The sequence below is a fragment of the Bombus vosnesenskii genome, unplaced genomic scaffold, assembly GCF_011952255.1.
Source record: "Bombus vosnesenskii isolate JDL3184/JDL3185 unplaced genomic scaffold, Bvos_JDL3184-5_v1.1 scf7180000013339, whole genome shotgun sequence".
Lineage (NCBI taxonomy): Eukaryota > Metazoa > Arthropoda > Insecta > Hymenoptera > Apidae > Bombus > Bombus vosnesenskii.
This window is the reverse complement of record NW_022882976.1, coordinates 818,211-840,624: the sequence shown is the minus strand read 5'-3', so window position 1 is coordinate 840,624 and position 22,414 is coordinate 818,211. Positions and strand designations below refer to the sequence as shown.

The window sequence follows — 22,414 nt, the reverse complement described above, 5'->3', positions numbered from 1 at the left end:
AACAATCTTGGCTACCAATACGCCACTCAACCCTTTCATATCTATTGCCTTCGATCTAGCCGATTGGTCGTTTTGAAATTTCCTTTCGACGAAAGGTTTCGATCGCCTGTTTGACTTTATGCAACATTGTTATACAAAGAGTATAAACCAATAGTAATAACTTCATGATATTTGAACATTCAATTTATAATGATGATAAATGTACTGTACTTTTAAAGACTTCTTCATTGAGAGAATTAACATCTAAGATGTTAAATGATAAAGATGTTAAATCTAAATGTATTAAAATTAATATTTCTACTTCTAAAACCAGGTTCTAAAATGAATATTTTCTGCGTAAGATGTATAAGGTCATATTAAATCGACTTTCAATTGAAAATGTAACGATCTAATTTATTTTGAAGAAAACCGAGACAATTTACAAATAGAAGGTTCTTAAATAAAATTATATGATATCGTATTTAAGAAATTCGGAATCCAACTTCTTTTTTTAAATCTCTATTTCTAAGTCCTTATTTAAACTGCACTCAAATTCATCAAAATATTCCAATGCGTTTATAATTAAAATCCAAGAATTTGTTGTTATAACAATCAAAAGCCTTCACTTTCATAAAAATATTCACATCTTTAACCATTCACTTCCTTGCAAAAAAAATTCTTTAAATTATGTTGGGGCATGAGATCACCCAACAATTCAAATTACCAAATATAACGAGGAACAAGGAGTCTTGTATACACGCGTCTATTAGAAAACGAAGGACAAACAGCCGTTTGAAATATTATTCGCGCATACCATGAACGAAATACACGCGACGAGGGCGTTAAAAGGCCGAAGAGATCCGCGCAATCCCTTTCACCATGTGTCGAGCAACGGGACATGCTATGTAGTTCGGTGGATCGAGTCGATGCGTCTAACCGGTCGACTGGGTGCTCTCGAATGTGATTCACAATCGTCTTAATCGGATCGACCGTCTCCGGATTCGCCGTTAACCACCGGATGAAATTAAATCCAGCGCTGCACGAGACTCTGCTTGATAATGGTCCCATCTGTTTCTCGAAATCAACTTTCCATACAAATGTTTCCACGAATCACGTAATTCCGCATATTTCTGTGTACACGAACGTTAACAGAAGTTTGTAGTTATTACATGTTTCATAGGACCAAGAATTTAGGAAAGTTAGCTTACAGTTCTATTACGTTGAAACATTCTTTCGTTTAAAATTGATCGAAATAGGTCGAGATGTATATATAAATGTATATATAAATATAGAAAATAAAGGAAGTTGGTATATTTAGAGCATTAATTTCAAATTATGACAAAATTGATAGAAAATTTAATATGGGTACTGTTTGGTACTGAAAAATTGGCTAAGAAACGAAATGAAAACTTGATTCTTTTATAGTAATGAAATCATATTCGGTGTCACAATAATTTAAATGGAGCACACATATTTTCGTTATTGACCAAAATGATCTACGAATCGTTATTAATAAATTAAATTGTCATTAATGTTTACAGATGAAAGGAGGAGCAGATTGATAATACAGTTGCAAAAGTTGTATCACACTTTTGACAGGTAGTGTATGAGAACTCCTCCGGAGAATTTCGCTACGGCGATAATTAAAATGGGAGTTGAATTGTTCCGCGATCTTGGTGTAATTACAACAACCATCGATACCGATTACAGAATTTCGTCGAGTTTCGTGATTAATCAATTACAGCCAAGTCCATCAACGATTCTCATAGTCCACGGGACTCCTTACTAAGAGAAAATACATCAGTTATTACTTAAAAAAGCAAATGAACTACGTAGAAAAACAACTTTGAGTTCCAGCTAGAGACAAGTATAAATAGCTTTCGCTATCTGTAAATTTTGTTATCTCTTTTTTCATTCCCCGATCGTTAAGAAATAGAGAGAAAATCATTCAGTGCATGTAGTACACTGTATAAGTACAGTGAATGTAGGTATAATTGAACTGGAATTGAATTAAAGTCAGTTGGAATGAATGACAGTTTGATTATGTTAGAAAGAATATTTTTATTTTGAAATTTCATGGCTGTTAAACCTGAAGATCGACGTGGAAAAACGTCGGATATATCCTTTATTCGTGGTTATAACTTGTTGCGCGCTTAACCTGGTTCCCGACTTCAGCTTGTCGTCACGTTATCGATTTAACCGTCTCGGTGAACCGCGAACCACGATTTCAGATCGATTAGAGGCGAGCATGGAATTATTTATGGTTCGCTTGTTTATGTATAATACGATCCTGCTGGCGATAACTTTTACTTTCGTGAACGGCGAATGTTTGTCGTTGCACGCTAATTCTCGCGTCATGCAACGATCTTACGAGGAGGTAAAGAACAAATAAAAAGACACGGTAATCACGAGCCATTTAGATCTTATCCTGTCGGAGGTGTTAAAAGTTAAAAGGTAAAAAGTTCCAACTTTTATTTTTCGTAATTGTACAAAAATAATCGTATGAGTGTAGGTTTGAGGAAACCAATTTGATTCCGGTTAATTTCTGTGGGATTGTCGTACTTCTCAATTGATAGCAATCAATCGCGAATGTGATTAATTTAAATGTTCCGTTTTACGTTTCGATCGAGGAAAAAAGTGATCACTGGTCAAGGCGAAGTTCATGGAATGTATTGATCATTTTTCGAACGACTGTATGTCGATCGTTTAACGTATAATGTGTTGAGATTCGAAACACCGGGTAACATCATCCTCATTGATATATGGAGATCACACAGGAGAAGTATGATGGGTCTATTTTTGTTGATTTTCTGACTTTTATGTCACTTGATTGGTGAAAGAAGTATAAGTATTTTACATTTAAATATACAGAGTGGTGGTAACTGATATTCGACTTCTTTTTCTGCGTAGAATCGCCCCCTTTCCGCTTGTACCATCAGTTACCAACCACCTTGTATATCGAAAACTTCTATAGTACTACTACTTATAATTATTCTAACGACTTCAAAAGTCGATGTACATTACTTAAATAATCGAAATTAGACATGGATGTATAATTTCTAACTAATAATACGATAAGGAAAAGTGTTCATCGTTCCAATAAAGAATTTCAAAGAAACCTTTCTTTAGATTTTATAGAAGAGAAGTAAGGTGTAAAATATCGTTCAAGTAACTGTGACCAATATTCTACGTCCAAATAAATCACTGTAATCAAAGAAACTCGAAATAAACTTCGGGCGTTTCTGTCACAGCCTGTTGATGAAATTAAACATGTCGATCGTTGATATCGTTAAACAATTTAATTGTACCGCCAAAGAGACGTGAAAACCTGACCGGAACGGTTCTAATTGAATTCAATCTTTCACTTTACCTTTAAACCCGAAAAGGAGATCTGAATTATTCTCGATAGATCGAGAGCCGAAGGACACGCTCTCAGTGTACCAATAACGATCTAGTTAATTAATATCGCGTTCGAACGAAGAAATTATGATAAGTAGCTAACACAGACTATTTAACGATTTTCGATATAAAGATTTCGTTCGACTCGACCAAGATCCTGTTTGGAAATTGTTACGGTGCATAAAAATGAGAGTAAAAAATAAGCGAATGTTCGCCGCCGCTGAATTAAGTCACTTTATTAAAATAGAATGGACGATTATTTAAGCTAACCACGAAACGTTTCTTGCGTGATCGTGTATCAACGCCGTTTAAACGCGTCTAATAATCCTAAAATTATAGCTATTAAATAAGTGACCTTACGTTTTTTCCTCCGGTTGAATAGATCGGCACACGGCTAACTTATCTGCCTTCCCCTCCTTTTAATATAATAATCCATCGTATGCTAAAGTTCCTAATGATAGCCGCTTACCAGCTATTAATTCAACGTTCAGCATCAGATAATACCATCCTACTATGAGAGGCACTAGTTACAAAGAGAAAGAAAAATAACGCCAGCTCGACAAGATGTAATTAACGTATCCCTGATCGAAGATTGCTACGCTGTCTACCGGAGTCTCGATTGTTGCAACGAGATCCTTCTATGCTTAAAACAAATTGAACTCCGCAACGAAACGCGATCAAGGCCATCACGACGCTGGAATGCAGCCAAGTTTATAGCCGATACCTCTATTACCGATATATATTGTGTAATTCTATAACCACCTGCCGCTAGATGCAACTCTATGCAAATTTGTTGTATATGATGTCACGAGACCGTTACTTAATCGTCTGTTTTCCTTTCAAGTCGATCGCATTCCTATAACTGATCTGACTGATTCACGTGGTATCGTGTACCACGCTGTGCTACGTCTTGTAGTTTATTTCTTATTTCTTCTTTCTTTAAAGTATATGTTGGCTAAGAGATATTTTCATAATAATTCCATGGTGAAAAAGCGGGAAGATAAGAAATTAAAATATGATACGTAGATATGAAACTGGATAATATGGATCGTGATGATCAAGCATCTTTTGGCTTGTAACTCATATGAAAGTTTATAATAAGTTTAACCTTGGAGCCATTCTGATTAAGCTTTTTGAACCACGATAAACGTGGGAACACGGAATGCTTGATATGAATACGGAATTCTGTACCAAAAATGTTAAAATTCAACTCAAATGGTTCGTGAAACAAAAAACATTTTAAAATTAAATTTCTAATTTCAGTGCTATTCGACAGCTAAAAAGGAGTATTTCAATATACTTACATAGTTGGGAAAAAGACTCGTAAAAATAAGTTCCTACAGAGTTTCATAACGAACTAATGGCATAATATTATGACAATCAATATTTTTTAAATGTTCAAGAAAGTGACAAAGATATACTTATGTTTAATAAATAAATATATCAACTAGAGAAATTATAATAATTACAGAGGAATATAGATGAAATATACTAATTACAGAGCTATATATCAAAGAGAGAAATTAGTAATGTTAAATTGATTGATGACATATTGAATTTTAAAATTCCTTCTGTGTAAAACGTGAAGAACATGCTTAATTTTTTCTTCTATGATCTTCAATTATACATATGTACGTAACTTGAGAGAAAAAGATAATTTTTTATCATTGCATGCACCTAGATATGGACCTAATTTCCTCAAACAATTTCTTGATATCCTGCGGTTATTCGTAATGATGTTCAGGTAATAGAATTGCCAAATTGGTGTACCTAATTGGCACTGCCAATATTGGTATTCCCAACCAGACGGTTAATCAAACGCCTACTAGGCGGTAACACTTTCTCATCGGAGGATTTGCTTCGTTAGCATAGTGTAACACCTCGAAGATTACGAATAATTGTAGCAAATCATTCGTTCTAGCCTTCACCTACTTTCTCTTTCACAGAGTGAGCTTCGGCCAACAGTCAAGCATAAATATACCGAAATTAATAAGCATTTTAGAAACGCTCAGATAATTGTAGGAAAGCAACCTTGCAGGCAAATACAATTATGTATATAGGAATCTCATATAAACTCTAATAAAAGATATGGATTTAGTTCAAGGAAAAAAGATATTATAATTTTAAAAAGAAAAATGTTCAAGCTGTTAATTTTCTAATGAACCATTTAAAAACCAACTAGAAAATTGCGAGGTAGCAATTCAATAAAATTGAAATTGACAAATTAAAAATTTAAAAATTTAATTAAATTAAACTAGAAATTTGAGATCAGATCTTGAATAATTTGGGATCACACAATAAATTCTGAATCATCATGAGATTGTAAGATACCCTGATTCTACAAACGATATGTACACTTTTGATGTACTTACTCTTAGATCTCCAAATGTTATAATTTGTATAAGGGTTTGAAGCGCAATAATTACATGCCTATAGAATCTTGGACGTCATGATCTCTAAATTGTAGATTTTCGTCATCGTGTTTTATGACCTCTAAGGCCGTTACACTGAAAGTTCTAAATACCATCCAAGGTTTACGGCGTCCGGGTCCTGTGGGTCACGTCACGAATCATGGCGTCTGAGGTTCTATAAGTCACGAATCATTGCGCTACAGGTTTTATGACACCTAGGACCTCTTATAACTTTGTAGACCTATGCAGAACCAATTAATCGATTTATGGTCTTTATAGAAAGCGTTTTACGGAAGTAATTCTTAATTTTTATTTCAAAACGAAACTGTAAATCTAGCAATTTGAACTTTAAGGAGCTAAACGATTGATTTGATACATAATCACTAGCGAAAGTTCCTTCACGTTTCATTTACTTTAATTTCAGAATGTCCCATAATATTTATATTTGTTCAAATGATTTAATGATCTATTAAGGACAGAAGTAATAGATAAATGTTAATAAGAATAACTTAACGTATTACGTATAATTTCGCTGCTACAACCTTGTTTTATTGCTCAATACTCCCATTATTTATCTTGTATCACAAACACATTTTATTACAGTTAATATCATTTATTTTTGATAAGCTTTCATACCAATACAATTGGTTTAACAAATAAAGTGTAATTGGCGGATCAATTCACTTCAAATGAAAATCTTAGTACTGATATTACCCACTTTGGACGGAAGCTATGAATTTCATTAACCTACGCTCCTGGATATTTCATACGAAACATGTAATTATTGCTCCGTGGATTGCCTGATCGGTAGATGAATTATCGTAAGGAGGATCTCAAGTGAAAGAACATTTATTTATATCAGACGAACTGGAACCGGTTGTGAATCTTGTTTATCAGATAGATCAATCATGATCTCGATAAGGACCGAGGTATATCTAGATTTCTTGCGATGCTAATTAAAATTTTTTACCAGTATTATTCCTCACCGCGTAGCGTTCTTCTCATAAATGCAATGCTATTCTCTCATAAAGTTTTTCATGAGGTTTGTTACAATTCCGGTTTATTGTGTTCGCCGATATGCCGAAGGAATTAATCTAGTTGTTGAGCAGGTCAATCGGTAAACTATAGTAGTAAAAGTCGCAGCAGGGTACCATGTGCGGTAATCGCGTAAACTTTCACAAAGTAAAATCTTCGATCAGCAGGTAATAAAAATTTGACAAGCGCATCACATTCGTGCGCTTTCATGCATACATATCATATTTTATTGCGGTTAAATTTAATCGCGCAAACCATTATTTGATTTGTTGATATTTGTATATAATATAAGCATGGGGAAAATAAGAATATTTGCACATTGGAAAATTTAAGAATTTAAATTTGATCGTGTAACCAAGACACTTGCTTTTCCTTTTAGAACTAATTTTTATGTTGATTTGTGTCTTCATATAAGAATGTGACTACATCTTCTTGATGCTGACTAGGATAATCTAATATAAATCAACATAAAGAATCTCCCTTCCTAACGAAGAATTGTTGTAGCTGTTAGACAAGTTTTTACCATGATGTAAATGGTGTCTCGACCAATTTGTCTCGTAATCTTGTGATTTTAATTACAAGAATAAACTGAAAACGTCATTAAAAATCCGTACATTAATTTAACACACAGATTAACGTTCATCATTGAGCCTCGTAATTTTACTCCAGTTTATGACAGTAATATAATTGCATTATTTTTCCTTTTTCAAACTCTTCAGTTTTCCAATATTTCTTCCAATTCCACCTCTCGATAACGACCAAGTCTTGGTGCTACCTGCAGCAATCCATTTGGTTCGTTTTGGACCAAATTAAACACCAACAAAAATGGCTTAGTACGTTATAACTTTCTCACCTCGTATATGTAATATATAATTGAAATATGGCTGAATTTTAGTCTTTATAATGTGATATATTTGACGATAATGATATTCGTTCCGCAGGCAAATCTATAATTGCAATTATCCAGTGACACAAGGTCGTTGAACCACCTTTCTTTAAATTATTTAAGTTAGTCTTCGTTGCTTTCCACATTCCTAGACCTATTTTTAATACTATTCGAGCTGGACTTATCTTGATCGTAGACGGGATATTAATGAATTCCACGCTCCCCTAATTAGTGTCATTCGTTCTTCACGAAATATACTTCCAGAATATAGATTTTAGCTAGTACAAGCGTGCCACCAACACCTGGTCGAGCTTGGCCAGTGAAAGGTACATTTCTTCCATTAAAAATATCACGAATCGCGTATCCGTTATTGAAATTATCGAATAAGGCGGGTTTAGTAGCAGACACAGATCTAAAATAAAGAGTTAATGTCACTTTCAGCCGTAACGTGGCAAGTGGCAATTTTCCAACGGAAAACCTGAAGCTGCTCCTATTTCATCTAATCTTGATATACTTCAATTTACGCCACTGATTTTCCATCGATAATTTATTGTATCGTTAAAAATTATATGTGCACGCGCGTGTGTGTATATGTAATAAAAGTAGTATTACTGTCTATTAATTACGAATATTTTTCTTTTTTCGTTGGTTGCCCTGTTCTTACTCGAGAAATTGGGAATTCGTATCGGCTCGCTGCAATTATTTTTAAAATAATGCTATTTATATGTAAAATAAATAAGACTATAATAAATAAGAAAACTACGGGGAAATATAATACGTCACATGTTCTATTTTTTTACACAGAAATTTTAAAATTCGCTACGTCCATTAATCAATCCTATGATACCAAAATTGTCTTTTTCTTTTTGGTTTTTGAACTAAATATTTGTCTTCTCACCCACTTCAAATTGTTCAAAATATTACATATCTTAATAATTATATTTTTGACTTCCATAAATCTTCGTTGTCCTATCAACTATCTCCAATTTTTAAATCTATATTTAACACGTCATTCTTATTCCCCATTATGTCATGTACAAATCCTTTTGTTAAATCATAAAATGACATCAAAATGAAAATATCGCCGAAAGTGCACTTATCGTGCTTTTCTCCTATAACCTTTAATTTCAATTGGAACTCAATTTAATCGTTCCACATTGATGTTCATGTCATACGCGAGGGGGCCGATACTTTGCTAATTTTCAAACCCGAAGGGCTATTGGAAAAGCGGATACGTTTCATGATAAATGTAAAGTGTCATGATTTATGACGAACTACAATCTCAGGATACGCACGATTTCGAAATTCGTTGTATGGTTCGGTCATAGCAATTTCGTCCCATGACAGAACCATAACATGGTTTATGTTTACTGAATATAGGGGGAAGTATTATTGAGAGTAGACTAACGATTTTCACTCGAAACTTATTACCTCGCAACGTGGGAGTTGCCGAGATAATGACATCTCTAGACATTTCAGGTGCCCGATTTGGTATGACTTCTGTCGGTCCAATTCCCGTTCACTAACAGCTGCTCGCGATTGCCCCTTTCAATCTCCGACAGGAAATTCCATAAAGTCTCAAACATCGAGCCTAACTCCAGTAGATTTGACTTCAACCGAGAATCAACGACAACATAGTGATTATATTATTATAGCAATGTTCTCTCTTCGAAACACAGAGATTATAATTAACTCTCTCTGTTACCTACAGTGGCTGACGAAAGTATTTGGGCACCTGTAGACACCTTTCATGAACATATTTTGTGTGTTACATAGTCTACCGGTCATAAATATTAGGACATCTACTCGTTATATTTATTGTAAAACTTTAACAAATTTTACTTAACCTAGTTTATTCTGAAATGCATATGATGTAAATGAAATAGCAGATTTATATTAAAATAATTAGAATGTAAAAACAGTAAAAATATTCATAGTCGGCGAAGTATTAAGTTGTTCCAAAAGTTTCTTTCGTTTTATGAGGAAATAGTAGATGCATAACATATTTTGTTTTATATAATTTTATTGAATTATGTATGATCCATTTTGTTCCTGGAAAGAAACTTTTGGGACAACCTAATATATTTATCGTCTGAAGATATAAACCAGACTTCAATAGAGATAAATTTTAACTGTGTAATGTAAAGTTCAGACACAAAAATTTAAGAGATGCTGTAGTGTCTTACCATATGGGAAAATAATAGGTTCTTTGTGTCCAAGATCGAAACGATGAGTGTATTGAAAACTATACTACGTCGTTCTGAATTCTCTATCATAGGAGGTTTACTGTATAGATAAAGCATTCATAGAACTCCCTGCAGAGCTCGAAGGCGATTTCGCGAATTCAATCATGTGCGAATTCATGTAGCAGGTTCGTGACATTTAGAAATTTGGCTAGTGTATCGGATACACAGTACATTAAATCCGTGATAAATTTTTCCAACTTCAAATTGTGCGAGGTGAGGATCTCGAATAATTTAGGAAACGTCTACGCTTCTCTCGATGACACAATTTCACACTGAATATACTTCTTTAAAATTGTCACCTCCCTTCAGAACGGCTATTAGAATTACTTCTGTAATACGATAACCGATATAGATCGCCAAATAAAGAATCTCACAGGCTTCCGTGTTTTCTGTACTTGAAAATGGATGCAACGATTAATATTATCGTAACCAGACGGTGGCGGGTAAATAAATAAACTGGGATAAGAAAATATGGACTGACGCGAACATGAGAGGGAATTTATCAGATTAGCATACACTTGCGCTTTTCGTAAGAGTGAGTGGAAAATTCAATTTGCACTTGCAGACGCGATTTAAATGAATGGCTGCCAAGAATGTTGACGTTCATTAATATCCGCTAACATTCAGGTTCTACTTCACTAATTGTCGCTTACCGTCGAATTTATAATTACCAACCACGTTTCTGGGCGTAAATAATGCTTTGCGATATTTATGAAAAACTTAAATCATTCCGGATGTAATCGCAAAAACCACGTGGGATTGAATGTGTAATAAGGACTCGATTCTTTGTACAAAAAGGTAATTTTATTGTTTTAATACATTGTTTTAATACAAGTATGTAAATTTTTAACGATTTAATCTTCGACAACAAATCATTTCTCTCGAATAAAGTATTTATTAGCAGTAAGTAAAAGAATTCGGCAAGCTAATGAAGCTGTTTCATAATTTTTAATTTTTCTCGAGTGGTAATTACAGGTTCCTTGGTACTCTTTCTCGCACTGCAGCCCCGTTAAAACTTCCCAACGACATACCCCGACTACAAACCCGGTTGCAATTATTCAGGCGTTGAATCGATACGACCAACAAAACTGCAACTACGGTGGACTTACTAGCTTTCGTTGCTAGCCATATCATTTAAGGGTTACGAAAAAATATTACGTTTAACAACTGTATATTCTGTATTTCACTTGTAATTAGGAAGTCTCTTTTTATTTTGGAATTTTTATTAACTTCATTCTCTTTCATTCTCTTCTTCTTACGACGAGGTTTTAGCAATGCTATTCACCGTACATCGACGTTGGAAGTGCGGTTGATTGAAAAGTGTAACCAGAAATGTTCCTAATCTTAAACCACGTTGTACACGTCGATCAGTCCTTCCCTTTGCCCTTGGTATCCAGATGGGAAACAGCATTTGTGCCAATCGTTGTCGCGTTTAATCGTACACGCTGTCCATCCTAATTATCCACCATATAATCTATTCGTCACCACCGGTCATAACTTCCATAAACTCTAAAACGAGAAATTAGAGTTTATGAGATCACGTGCCGGCTTGCAATCGTGTCGAAATGCACGGAAATCTGTGACATAACCTAGCAGGAATATAACTGCTCAAACTGTGTAACATATGAGAGAACTGATTGCTCGGTAAATAGAGAAGTTTGGTGTATAAACGCGTTTCGTTTTTTCGCCTGAAGTGAAAACGCTTGAACTTGGTAGACGACAAGCTTTAATTAATTGACCAGACTGATGGATTCTTAGCAAACGACGTCGAAGCGTTCCCTATAATTTTCAATGTGCAACACAATTTCCTGCGTTAACTGTTCCTGACGTGGTACAGCTAGGTTTGCGTTGGTAATTAGATTGATTGACACGCTATAAAAATTCTAATTCTAATAAATTCTATGATAACGCCTACCATCGAAGTCAAGCGTTCCTGAACCATCGGCGTCGATCTCCTCGATCATCATGTCCAACTCCTGTGGTGTCAATTTGTCGTCCAGCTCGTGAAGAATGTCACGAAACACTGCTGTTGTTATGTAGCCATTGCCTTCTTTGTCATATAAGCGAAATGCCTCGCGTAACTCCTGTTGCATCGCCTCCGAATCTTCCTCCACTAAGAATCTGGCAGCAAGGGTGCAGAACTCTTCGAATTCCAATTGTCCGGATCCTGTAATAGATGGAGTTTGGTGTGACATGTTGTTAGACTATCATATAAAAATTTTGTTAAATGTCTATGGTATATGTCATTTGATTTTGTTTAAGTTTACTAATTGAGAAATTGTTGAATGATAAAATTTAGATAGCGATGAATTTTCTTATTATCTTCGTTTACTACCGTGATGATGCACAAAAATGATTTAATGTGCCAAGTTGTTGGATTGTAATATTAGGAACTTGCAATTATCTTTGCATGCTAGTTGTCTTTGGTATTAATTAGTTCTGTTTAGGATTAGTAGTTATTGAATGATAAAGTTTAGATAGCGATAGATATTTTTACCATCTTCGTCTACTTCTGTAATGATTTCCTTTAGCGTCTTCTCGCTCAACTCGTAGCCCAACATCGTCAATATGGTACCCACCATGTCGGTACCAATGCTACCCTTCTTGTCGTGGTCGAAGGCATCGAAGGCCTTTTTCAGCACTGTAAAATATAGGACTTATTTATTAATAATCGATTGTTTTAACCTTCCATTCGAATAAATGGAAGTGAAATACTTACGAGCAATTTGATCCTTGGTCAGATCATCCTGAAATCACGTATTGTTTTCATTATTCTCACTTGTCATAATATCTTAAAAGAGAACAATAAAGAAAGTAACTCGAAATATACTCAAAAAATGTTATGAGAAAAAATTTTAGAATATTGATAATGTTCAAACGTTGAATCTTTATTCATGACAACGTACCATGTTGATATGATAATCAGATACACGACTTTAAACTCTGCTGTTAACACACGACAGCATCGACGGTTTATCCGGGTATGCACCAGATTCTGGCTGTGGACTTCTGTTTTATGTGGACATTAGGATGATCTGGCACGTGATTGACCGGGTAATATCTACGTAGGAACTCTAGCGGTTTTCAAATTCATCGAGGACACTCCCCACTCTGCATTTCCACAGAAGCGGAGCTTCAATTGTGTGAAATTCGAGGCAACGTACTCAATTTGCTATTCTATCTTGGATCGTTTCATTGCCATTGTCAGATTAACACTGTTTCAAATGGGAGTAACATATAGATGGCCTTTTTTATATATTGCTCGAATTGAAGTATTTTAAATTTAACTACGATATTCCAAATCATGTTTCAGATAGTTTATTTATTCTTTTATTCAATTATTTAAACCCCTGTGAGGTTTCAATCTACATCTACATTTTATTGAAAAAGATTCGTTTTCTCTCGTTACGTATTTGACGTTCATTATAAAGAATTATCAACAATCGTGACTACATAAATATGAAAGTTCCACTGAAATTTAATAAGAGTGAACCTGGTATCACATACAGCTATCTCGGAAACTAACTATCTTATATTTAAACTTCTAACGGGATCATTAACTTACTTTCCGAGGCGACTGTATATAGAATTTTTTATTTCTCATACGCGTAATTACAGATATCAATTTCCAACAAATCATCGCAATGCTCTTGTTTACCATAATTTTGTAGTAACCTCGATACGTTTCAATTATTCATAATTCAATCCACGCGACGTGAAATTACATCATCGATCGGTATTCGCCATATTTATCGCGACCGCCAGCGTAATAACTCGCCGCAGGGAGAATCCTTTATATTCTGTAAAAGCTTCGTTTCGCAAGAATCTCTCAACCACTGGCCTTTATCGCTACAGCTTCCGCGACTCTATAACTCGCGATTCATGATCAATGTGTCGAGAAAAAACGGCACGACAATAGACGAAGTTGGCTCATGATGATATCCTGCACAATCTTCGGAGACAATTCGACGTAATAAACGTATCCGTCGTATTCTTAGGAAGCTAATTATACACTCATAATATGCACCTAGAGCTAGCCATTATATTTCGAGGGTATTAGCGCCGGTTTTCATCTTTCACAACACATTGTTCAGTTCCTAGCGAAAATTCCTTGCTCTTTCAACGATCATGACTAACGCGCTCTTTAGCACGGGCTAATTTTAAAACTATATTTACTCGAGGGCACACGTGTTATTACACGAGCGGATTTAAGCATTCCTTATAATATGATTTCGAGGTAACGGTACTTAATTCGATAATGGTAATATTATTGGGTATTGTGTGATATTAAGAACTCGTAAAAGGGACTGAATATTCAACCTAGGATATTCATTTAAATCCAAATAAATGTATACGTCCAAATAAATAAATGGATCTTTAATTGGATTAAGATTTATCGTTAATAGTTTTCTTCTTTATTGGAGAATTGTGCAATCCAAGTGTTAATGGCATTATGTAATTTATAATTCAATTATATACATTATAACAGAGGAAGAAATAAATTACACGAATTGTGTTTGCTATTTTTTTGTACTTTTATTATACATACAATCTTATGTAAATTTCGTTAATCTTAAATGTACGGTTTTACAATTATACTCAATTGTTTATGAGTATTATGACTGTTACAGACGATCGTAGGTTTCGTAGGCAAAGTATAAAGATTAGAAACTCATCTCTAAATATAAGTAATACCTAATTCCATTTCACTAAGCTTCACGCGATCTCTCATCTTCCCTTAGTCGGCATATAATGAGCAAAACTAGAAACTAGTTTGCTCGGTGATAATTATGTAGAAACGACAATTTATATCGGTCGATATAAACCTGTTTCCAGATACATACCATGCCTCGCGAGAGACCCGCGAAAACTCATCCGTTTAATCCCAGCATAGATAGAAATACATTTTAGCCGATTGTGAATCCAAAAGCGACCCACACGTCAAAAATACTTTCTCAACTGCATCTACCCTTACTCCTCCCTAATAGACATCACCTACGAACTTTTTACATCATACTTTGCCAACAGTGTCTCGATAAATCGCATATTCCACGTGTGTAGGACAGACGGTAGCCTCGTTTGTATGCGTTTTCGTGGTGACAAACACGAGGGACGACCGCCTCGTGCCAAGCTGATAATTTAGCCTGTCATGACCTCCATGAATTCTGCAACGTGAAACGAACTTTGTTCGACACTGATTTACAAATTCTTAGTGTAACATGATCTCTGTACCGGATTGGTCTAAAATTTCTTTACAATATACCAGGCGAGAGCGATACAGCGCGATTTTAATCCTCGTATATTATTGTTGAGTTATAGATGACTGTAATAATTTATCATATTTTACATTCTCCACAATAGAGATTCGTAATAAAATGAGATTAAATTAGGAGTTGTCTGATACCAGAGTTAAATTAAAGGTTTAAACAGGAACATTTGTTGAAGGTCTTGTACTCAATACGTGTTTTGTAGAAGAAATTTAAATATTGGGAAATGTCTCCAATTTATGTATGTGTTTCGCCTCGGCAAAATGTATATTATAAACTAGCTCTCTATTGCTTTTACAATCGCGCTATATTATTTTCGTTTATGGTAAAACTCCATTTATCTGAACCCTTTTTCTTCTTTTATGTTTTACTTCGCATCGACATCGTGGTCTTTAACGATTATGTTTGATTCGTGTGAGTTAGATTTTGTTGAACACAATGATTTCTTTAAACTAGCTTATTGTATTTCTAATATCGTCTTACATCTTAAGTTTGTCTGGTTTAATGTCGTATATATCTTTGAAGCTCCATTCGTTTTGAACTCGTTGAACTCATTGAGTTCGTATAAATTTTCAGATAAGAGTTTAAATAAACGGATTTCTAGTACATTATACGTACCCTCAAAGTCGACCGTTCCTGAACCATCAGCGTCCACCTCATCGATGATCATGTCCAGCTCCTCGGGAGATAGTGCGTCGTCTAGTTCATGAAGAATGTCCCTAAACACATCGGTGGTAATATAACCGTTTCCCTCTCGATCGTACAAGCGGAAAGCTTCGCGTAACTCCTGCTGCATTGCCTCCATATCAGTGTCCTCCTCCATGAATTGGGAGGCCAGGCTACAAAATTCTTGGAAACCAATTTCTCCAGATCCTACGAAACGAAGGCGATCAATATGTTTTACGTTGATTGTTTAATTTCGAAGAATCCAAACATTGTAGTTTGTTAATTTACCAAAAGGGTCATATTCAGAAATGGTCAAATGCAATTGATCGGTTGGTATTCTCATACCCATCATTCCAAGAATGGTACCGACCGAGTCGGTGCTGATGATTCCCTTTTTGTCAGGATCGAATGCATCGAATCCCATTTTCAGTTCTGCGAGGTTGAAAGTTTTAGAAAACAGGAAAGTAACTTTATATCGTAAGATTTGAAAAAGTTGGATGCAATAAAAAAATTGACTATGCTATGCTATGAAATCGACACTCACGTGAAATTTGATCCTTGCTAAGTTGAATGTCATCCTAGAAAAGTGAAAAATCGATTCACATTTATTAAAACCTTATTTACTAATTATAATATATACTGGAAATTAGTATTTTCAACTAAATAAGAGATCACCCAAACTTTGTCGCACTATATCAAAAAAATGATCGATCTTCATAATTACATATCACTATATCACGTAATGAAACGTTCTTTAATCTGTTATTAAATTTAATAGTTGAATAGCTCGCGTTCAACGATCCCTTTGATAATTACCATTATGTCGGTGATTCGATATATTAACGATTATGTTCGTCCGAACTAATTACAGTTATAACAGAAGCAAATGATTAACAGTTCCCGTCTGAGCAATCGCTTCTGAAGAACTTACTGTACCGATGAAAATGTCACACTGAGCCTTAGTAAACTAATTAGTAGAGCTACACAGACGCAATCTCACATTCTTATTAGCGTCGATAGACAATCACCAATCATTTGACGACCTAATGACACTATAAAAAGATTCTTAATCGGGACCCTTTCATGGTTTGCACTTTGCGAAACGTATAGTCTGGTGGCGCAACCAGTGAATGACAAACTACATCGGCGTTTAAATCGATTGTTCTTTCCTTATTGTTTCATCTTGTTTACATGTTATTAATAACACATACACTTTGCCAATATTAATCTTCCTAATTTATCTTTCCACATTTGATTTGTGGAATCATTGAAATTTACATTTATATGATTTTTGTATTTTAAATCAAGATTCATATTATCCAATATCTTTGTCGTTGTCTTTTCCTGCTACAGGATATAATGTAGAAGCTAATCAAATAATTTTTTTTATAATTAAGAGATTGAAAAAGTGGAATTGGAAAATTGCAAAAAGGAGAAAAAAAATCTTCCTACATTATGATCAGTAGATTATGGCTGTTAATGTTAATTCATATCTTTATGAACACACTTAAAGAAATGGAACATAAATATTATAGGAACTCATTTCATCCCCTAAATATCATGTATGTCTAGTGAATATAATACTTTACCTTAGGTATTTCATATATTTTCGTAGAATATCATACATTCCAATCATTTCTGCATCGTATAAAATAGGCAAACATTCGCAGTACAGTAATGACAATTTTCTATCAAGGATATATAAGATATAAAAATAAAATAAATATACAAATTTATTAACATATATAATAGAATCAGTATATATCAAATTAATTGAATATAAATATCACAATAATTCATCAAATATTTGTATTTCATACATTAATTCTAATGTCAAAAAAAAAAAAAAAAAAAAAAATGTCGAAAGAATGAGATTCACTCGGAGTAGAGATAAACTAGCGTAAAGATAATAGAAAATGTATTCAATCGTGGTTCATCATCATGGTCGATTTATCACAAAGGGAGAAATGGGACGTGTTAGGTATGGTGTTACATCATTTGGCAATGTCAAGCTCACGCAAATCCGGAACTGCCATTGGCAGTGCACGTAGAAAGCTAGTGACGTGTCATTGCGTATAGCCGGTCATTTCCACGGCACTCGGTGGGCGAACACGCAAACAGTTATACTGATTGCAGCGTGCTCCAACAGTACAGTGGTTTGATATTGGCATTGCGTCCTTTTAGAGAATTGCAGTGGATTGCCAGCCACTCGTGGCAGTAAAAAAGCTCGAGCTGGCAGCCGCTTCTAAGAAGCAGACACGAAGCTGACTGACCTCCTTAGCCAATCAGGTAGAGCTTCGACGTGCTACGCCGAACTACTGACCTAATCATCAAAAATAAACGACAGAGACTGGCCAATGATAATAATCGACGTTAGAACAAACATTTTTGCAATGATACAAGGAACGATAATAGAACGAAACACGTTTCGTAAATTAAACTAAAATTTTATTTATGATATATATATATATATATATATATATATATATATATATTTTACATATATTTACATATATATATTTTCATTTATCGACATCTTTTAGTGGTTCAATCTTTTTGTTTATACATGATCACTGAAATTGACATTGACACGCGTACCTCTCGGCCGGCAGCCAAATTTTACAGAATTCGATCCAATGAGAAGAGATTCAACTGTGTAACTTCACATTGCAAAATATGTAGTATGTGTCAGTAAACGACTTTGAAATCATCACTCAATTGTTGTAAAATGGCTAATGATCTAGTAGGCATCAGGTATTACGGAATTTAAGTTAAAAACTTCATAATCACGGTCGTCCTTTGTATCTATTCCCCAAGAGACGGAAGGAATTAAGTTGGAAGGATGTGGTGGTAATGGAGGAGCAATTGATTTCTGTTTCTCCAGCTCGCTCTTCAGTTTCCAAAAAGCTAGTTGCGACTCTATTGTCTCAACCTCTGACACGTAACTATTTCTGTCGCTTTGAGAGCTTGTTCTAGATATTCTCGATCTTCGAGGAAGCAGCATTCTCTCCGGAGGCAAAGGCGTAACGTAGCCATCCTCGTAAAGCTTGCTAACGTAAGAAACAGAAATTGATTTTCTTTGTTTCTCCTCATCCATATCGACGCCCTTTGGAAGCACAATGGCGTCCACGTTCCTGCGTTTCACCAACATGATCCGTTTGTTACCGCGAAGCAATGTTGGGTATCGTCTTATCAGCAGGAACGAGAGGAAAGCACCGACGAAGAACAGTAGAATTAACGACGATATCAATAGAGGGAAGACCAAGCTCTTGTCTGCGTTCGTCAACCAGGTCCTGTACTCGTAAGTGGGCCTAGTAGTTACAGCCAAACAGTTCAACGGTGATACGTTGTCTCCGTTATCGTCAAGCAAACAGATAGTATACGTTGCCTGCGAATCGATATTCTGCAGCAGATAAGAGTACTTCACATTTTTTGCACAGCCGAGCGAGCTGTCGACGTTATTGTTGTCGAACCAGAGCAGCGTGATTTTTTTGTTCAGGTCGGGCAGATTCACGAGTATGCTGCGGTCTGAGACCTTCGAGACATAGAAATGGGGAAATCGCGGAGGAAACTGAAGAACATCGGTGGATAAAAGTTTGCGTGTATTAGCAGTTTGTATATATGTATAGGTGAGACTGCAATTTACGTGGACCATCCTATTGGTTGTATCTGGTGTCTGGGTGGTTTGATTGTTTATACCTTTAGTCGGAGTAATAGTAGTAGTTTGGATCCAATCGTGTTTAGTAGATTTAAGTGTCGTGGTGGATATGGTGGAATTGATGGTTGACTGAGAACAGAAATCCACTGTCGTAAATGGCTTCCCGGCTTTTTCCTGAGGCGTCTTACAAATTGGAATTTTTCTATCCGAATTTACTACATTCGACTGGTCCATACAGATATACTGATTTTGCATGAAATCCTGTAACCATTTTAAACTACAATCGCAGTGCCAAGGATTGTCGTACATAAACATACCAAAGCATTTATTCGAATCAACCACGTGGTCTAGCAGTCCCTGTGGTAACGAGACAATATTGTTGCTGTACAGCGTTATTTGCAATATGGATGAAGCCATCGGTTGCAAAGTATCTTGTGACACTGTCTCAATGTTCGAGGCGTGCAGATAAAGCGATTTCACCATTGGCACACCGACGAACAATTCAGCATCGATCACGGATATGGAGTTCCCCCATAAAGACAATAATTCAAGCTTTGACAACGCGTTTCCGCCCGTTATGTTTCGAAGCACCTTTCGATCGTCGATGGCTTGGCGCAGGTCCAGCGTGGTCAAAGAACCCGCCACCTCTTCGAGCAAATTAAATTCAGCCGACTTGACGATATTTTCGTTAATACTCAACACCTCTAACATTTTAAGGTGACGGAACATCGCCTTGCGCAAAGAGACGAGTTCGTTGTTGATCATAGAGATCTTCTTCGTCTGTTCATAAATGGACGACGAAAACGCGTTATCCTCTATTTTGCTGAGGAAGCAATGCTCGAACGTCAACTCTTCGATCGACAAGTTGGTGCACAGCCAATTCTTCCGAAGCATGTTCTCGGGGAATTTGCATTTGATAAGTGACAATTTCACGGATGTTGTATCCTTGCAGATAGCCTACACGAAATATATAATATACGATAAACTAGTTGATACGTCATTTGGGCTAACGAGACAGAAATATTGCTTTCGTTGTTGTTTTTATTAAATACCTTGAAATTGTTCTCGATGAACTCTGACACCACTGTTCCAGAATCTTGCGGGATAGACGAACAGGTTATTGTATTACATGATGGACCAGTTTGACAATAGGTCTTACCAGTTTTGTGTTGCATAGTGTCATTCAAACTGTGTTGGGACAATGTTGAATTTTCCTTTATAGCGCTATTTAGATCTTGGATGAAAACGTTGTTCTCCATTATCTTATAATCCATCGTATCCCAAAATATGTAGCACAAGCAGAATAAAAGTGCAATTACTCCAAACAACGAAACGGGCACTAGAAGCTTTCGCCATCCTAAACTGTATTCGTTAATGCGTTAAATAATTATTAATTAAATAATTATGCGTTAAAAATTATTCACGAATAGGAATGAATTGTTATTATTCATTAATGAATGATGAATATGAAGATTTGTTGTATAATACCTCAGTAAATCCTGAGATCTGGAAACCAAGGTGGAGGATATTTGTAATTTTTTAGCGAACATGTCGATACTGCACTGCGAAACGATAGTCGTGACTATGTGACGAATCTAGAAACATAATCCAATTGTATTAGGACGCATGGCAATCGTATCTACGTTTCGAATTGATTAATTTTATCACACGCATTATTAGATATATTTGAACTGGGACTTTTAGGGAAGAAGGTTGCACAAATTATCAACTATCCTTTTCAATTGCTCGCTAATTTGATAGTTTACTAATCAAATAATTTTTAACAAGTTGCCATTATCGCAGCAGATACGTCGAAATAGATAAAATATAAATTGATTTAGGATCTATTATGGAAAGCTTCCATCAAGCACATGTGGAAGGTAAGAGCCGCTTCGCATTCGTCGTCTGTTCCTCCAACTAAAACAAAGAGATACAAATTATTTTTAAGATTTTCACTATGATAAAATATGAATTATTATTACAGAATAAATATACTTACGCGAATCTGCACATGTTTGCAAGGCATTAGCGAAAAACGGATTGGCGTCTATGTGACCGTGATGCATTCCGTGCATACGATCTATCATTGTTTGTACATTCATAGTAGATCCTGACATCTGAAGTATAAATGAATCAGAAAACGTGTTAATTTCTTGGTTATATTTATATATAAAATTATTTTTACGTCGCCATGTTGTTGGAAGGCGCAAGCTAAGAAACATCCGATATTTCTGAAGTCTTCTCTATTGCTGTCTACTAATTTGATTGTCTCAACCGGTGAACTATCAAGTATCATCAATTCTTCTGTAATTTTTTTAATGATTTTATTATAAATGTAATAATTGTTTCACTTATGATAATTAACTCACTAGTTGTTATGTTTTCACGATCCATACAATCATGTATTATTTCGGGAGGAAAAGGTGGACGTTTCGCGTGTGACACAATTACATTTTGACTGAAAAGACCCTGAAGTAGATAACTTTGAATATTTTGAAACGACAGACATCGTATTGTTTATACTGTTTGAAAATAGGATATATTTATTCTTACGCAATAGAGGATAAACGAAGCAAGAAATGCTGAATTCTTCATGTTTCAAAACTTATGTTGAATCTCCTCGCGAAGTAAGGAACCGACTAAACTAATTGTAGGATTGTTAGCGTTACCTTTTATACGTTCACTTTTAAGTATTTTGCCTTTAAATACTTATGTGTTTGACAATATGTACGTGACAACCGTGTTAGATTTGTATCAGAAGAGATAATTACAACGATTTTGTACAATGCATGTGCTTACACTTGCCACGTATAATTGCAATAGTTGATTGTGGTTATATAATCTGTAATAAGCGTCGAAGGAATTAT

At 35.2% G+C, this 22,414-nt stretch overlaps 3 protein-coding genes across 6 annotated transcripts; all 3 read right to left on the bottom strand.

Moving 5' to 3' along the window:
• Nucleotides 1-10,755: 10,755 nt before the first annotated feature.
• On the bottom strand, nt 10,756-16,951 carry LOC117236019 (troponin C, isoallergen Bla g 6.0201-like). 3 transcript variants are annotated; one of them, XM_033498592.1, is made up of 5 exons: nt 16,706-16,902; nt 16,434-16,467; nt 12,454-12,597; nt 11,872-12,123; nt 10,756-11,465 (listed from the first exon to the last, which is right to left on the bottom strand). In XM_033498592.1, exons 1-5 carry the CDS (start codon nt 16,706-16,708, stop codon nt 11,431-11,433), a joined length of 468 nt encoding a protein of 155 aa, XP_033354483.1. In that variant the 5' UTR covers nt 16,709-16,902; the 3' UTR covers nt 10,756-11,430. The 3 variants fall into 3 exon arrangements, with proteins under 3 accessions (XP_033354483.1, XP_033354484.1, XP_033354485.1); XM_033498593.1 differs by lacking the exons at nt 16,434-16,467; nt 16,706-16,902 and adding exons at nt 12,676-12,703; nt 12,863-13,018; XM_033498594.1 differs by lacking the exons at nt 10,756-11,465; nt 11,872-12,123; nt 12,454-12,597 and adding exons at nt 14,468-15,121; nt 15,842-16,096; nt 16,178-16,321 and having other exon boundaries at nt 16,706-16,951.
• Nucleotides 16,952-18,421: 1,470 nt separating this feature from the next.
• On the bottom strand, nt 18,422-21,277 carry LOC117236016 (leucine-rich repeat-containing protein 15-like). 2 transcript variants are annotated; one of them, XM_033498584.1, is made up of 4 exons: nt 21,036-21,277; nt 20,707-20,909; nt 20,600-20,643; nt 18,422-20,504 (listed from the first exon to the last, which is right to left on the bottom strand). In XM_033498584.1, the coding sequence occupies exons 1-4, from the start codon at nt 21,095-21,097 to the stop codon at nt 18,630-18,632; spliced, it is 2,184 nt and encodes a 727-aa protein (XP_033354475.1). In that variant the 5' UTR covers nt 21,098-21,277; the 3' UTR covers nt 18,422-18,629. The 2 variants fall into 2 exon arrangements, with proteins under 2 accessions (XP_033354475.1, XP_033354473.1); XM_033498582.1 differs by having other exon boundaries at nt 20,600-20,909; nt 21,036-21,276.
• A 27-nt stretch (nt 21,278-21,304) lies between these two features.
• Nucleotides 21,305-22,313, bottom strand: LOC117236021. Its single transcript, XM_033498595.1, has 5 exons — nt 22,101-22,313; nt 21,917-22,016; nt 21,733-21,851; nt 21,547-21,664; nt 21,305-21,464 (listed from the first exon to the last, which is right to left on the bottom strand). Exons 1-5 carry the CDS (start codon nt 22,140-22,142, stop codon nt 21,385-21,387), a joined length of 459 nt encoding a protein of 152 aa, XP_033354486.1. The 5' UTR covers nt 22,143-22,313; the 3' UTR covers nt 21,305-21,384.
• Between the last annotated feature and the right edge of the window lie 101 nt (nt 22,314-22,414).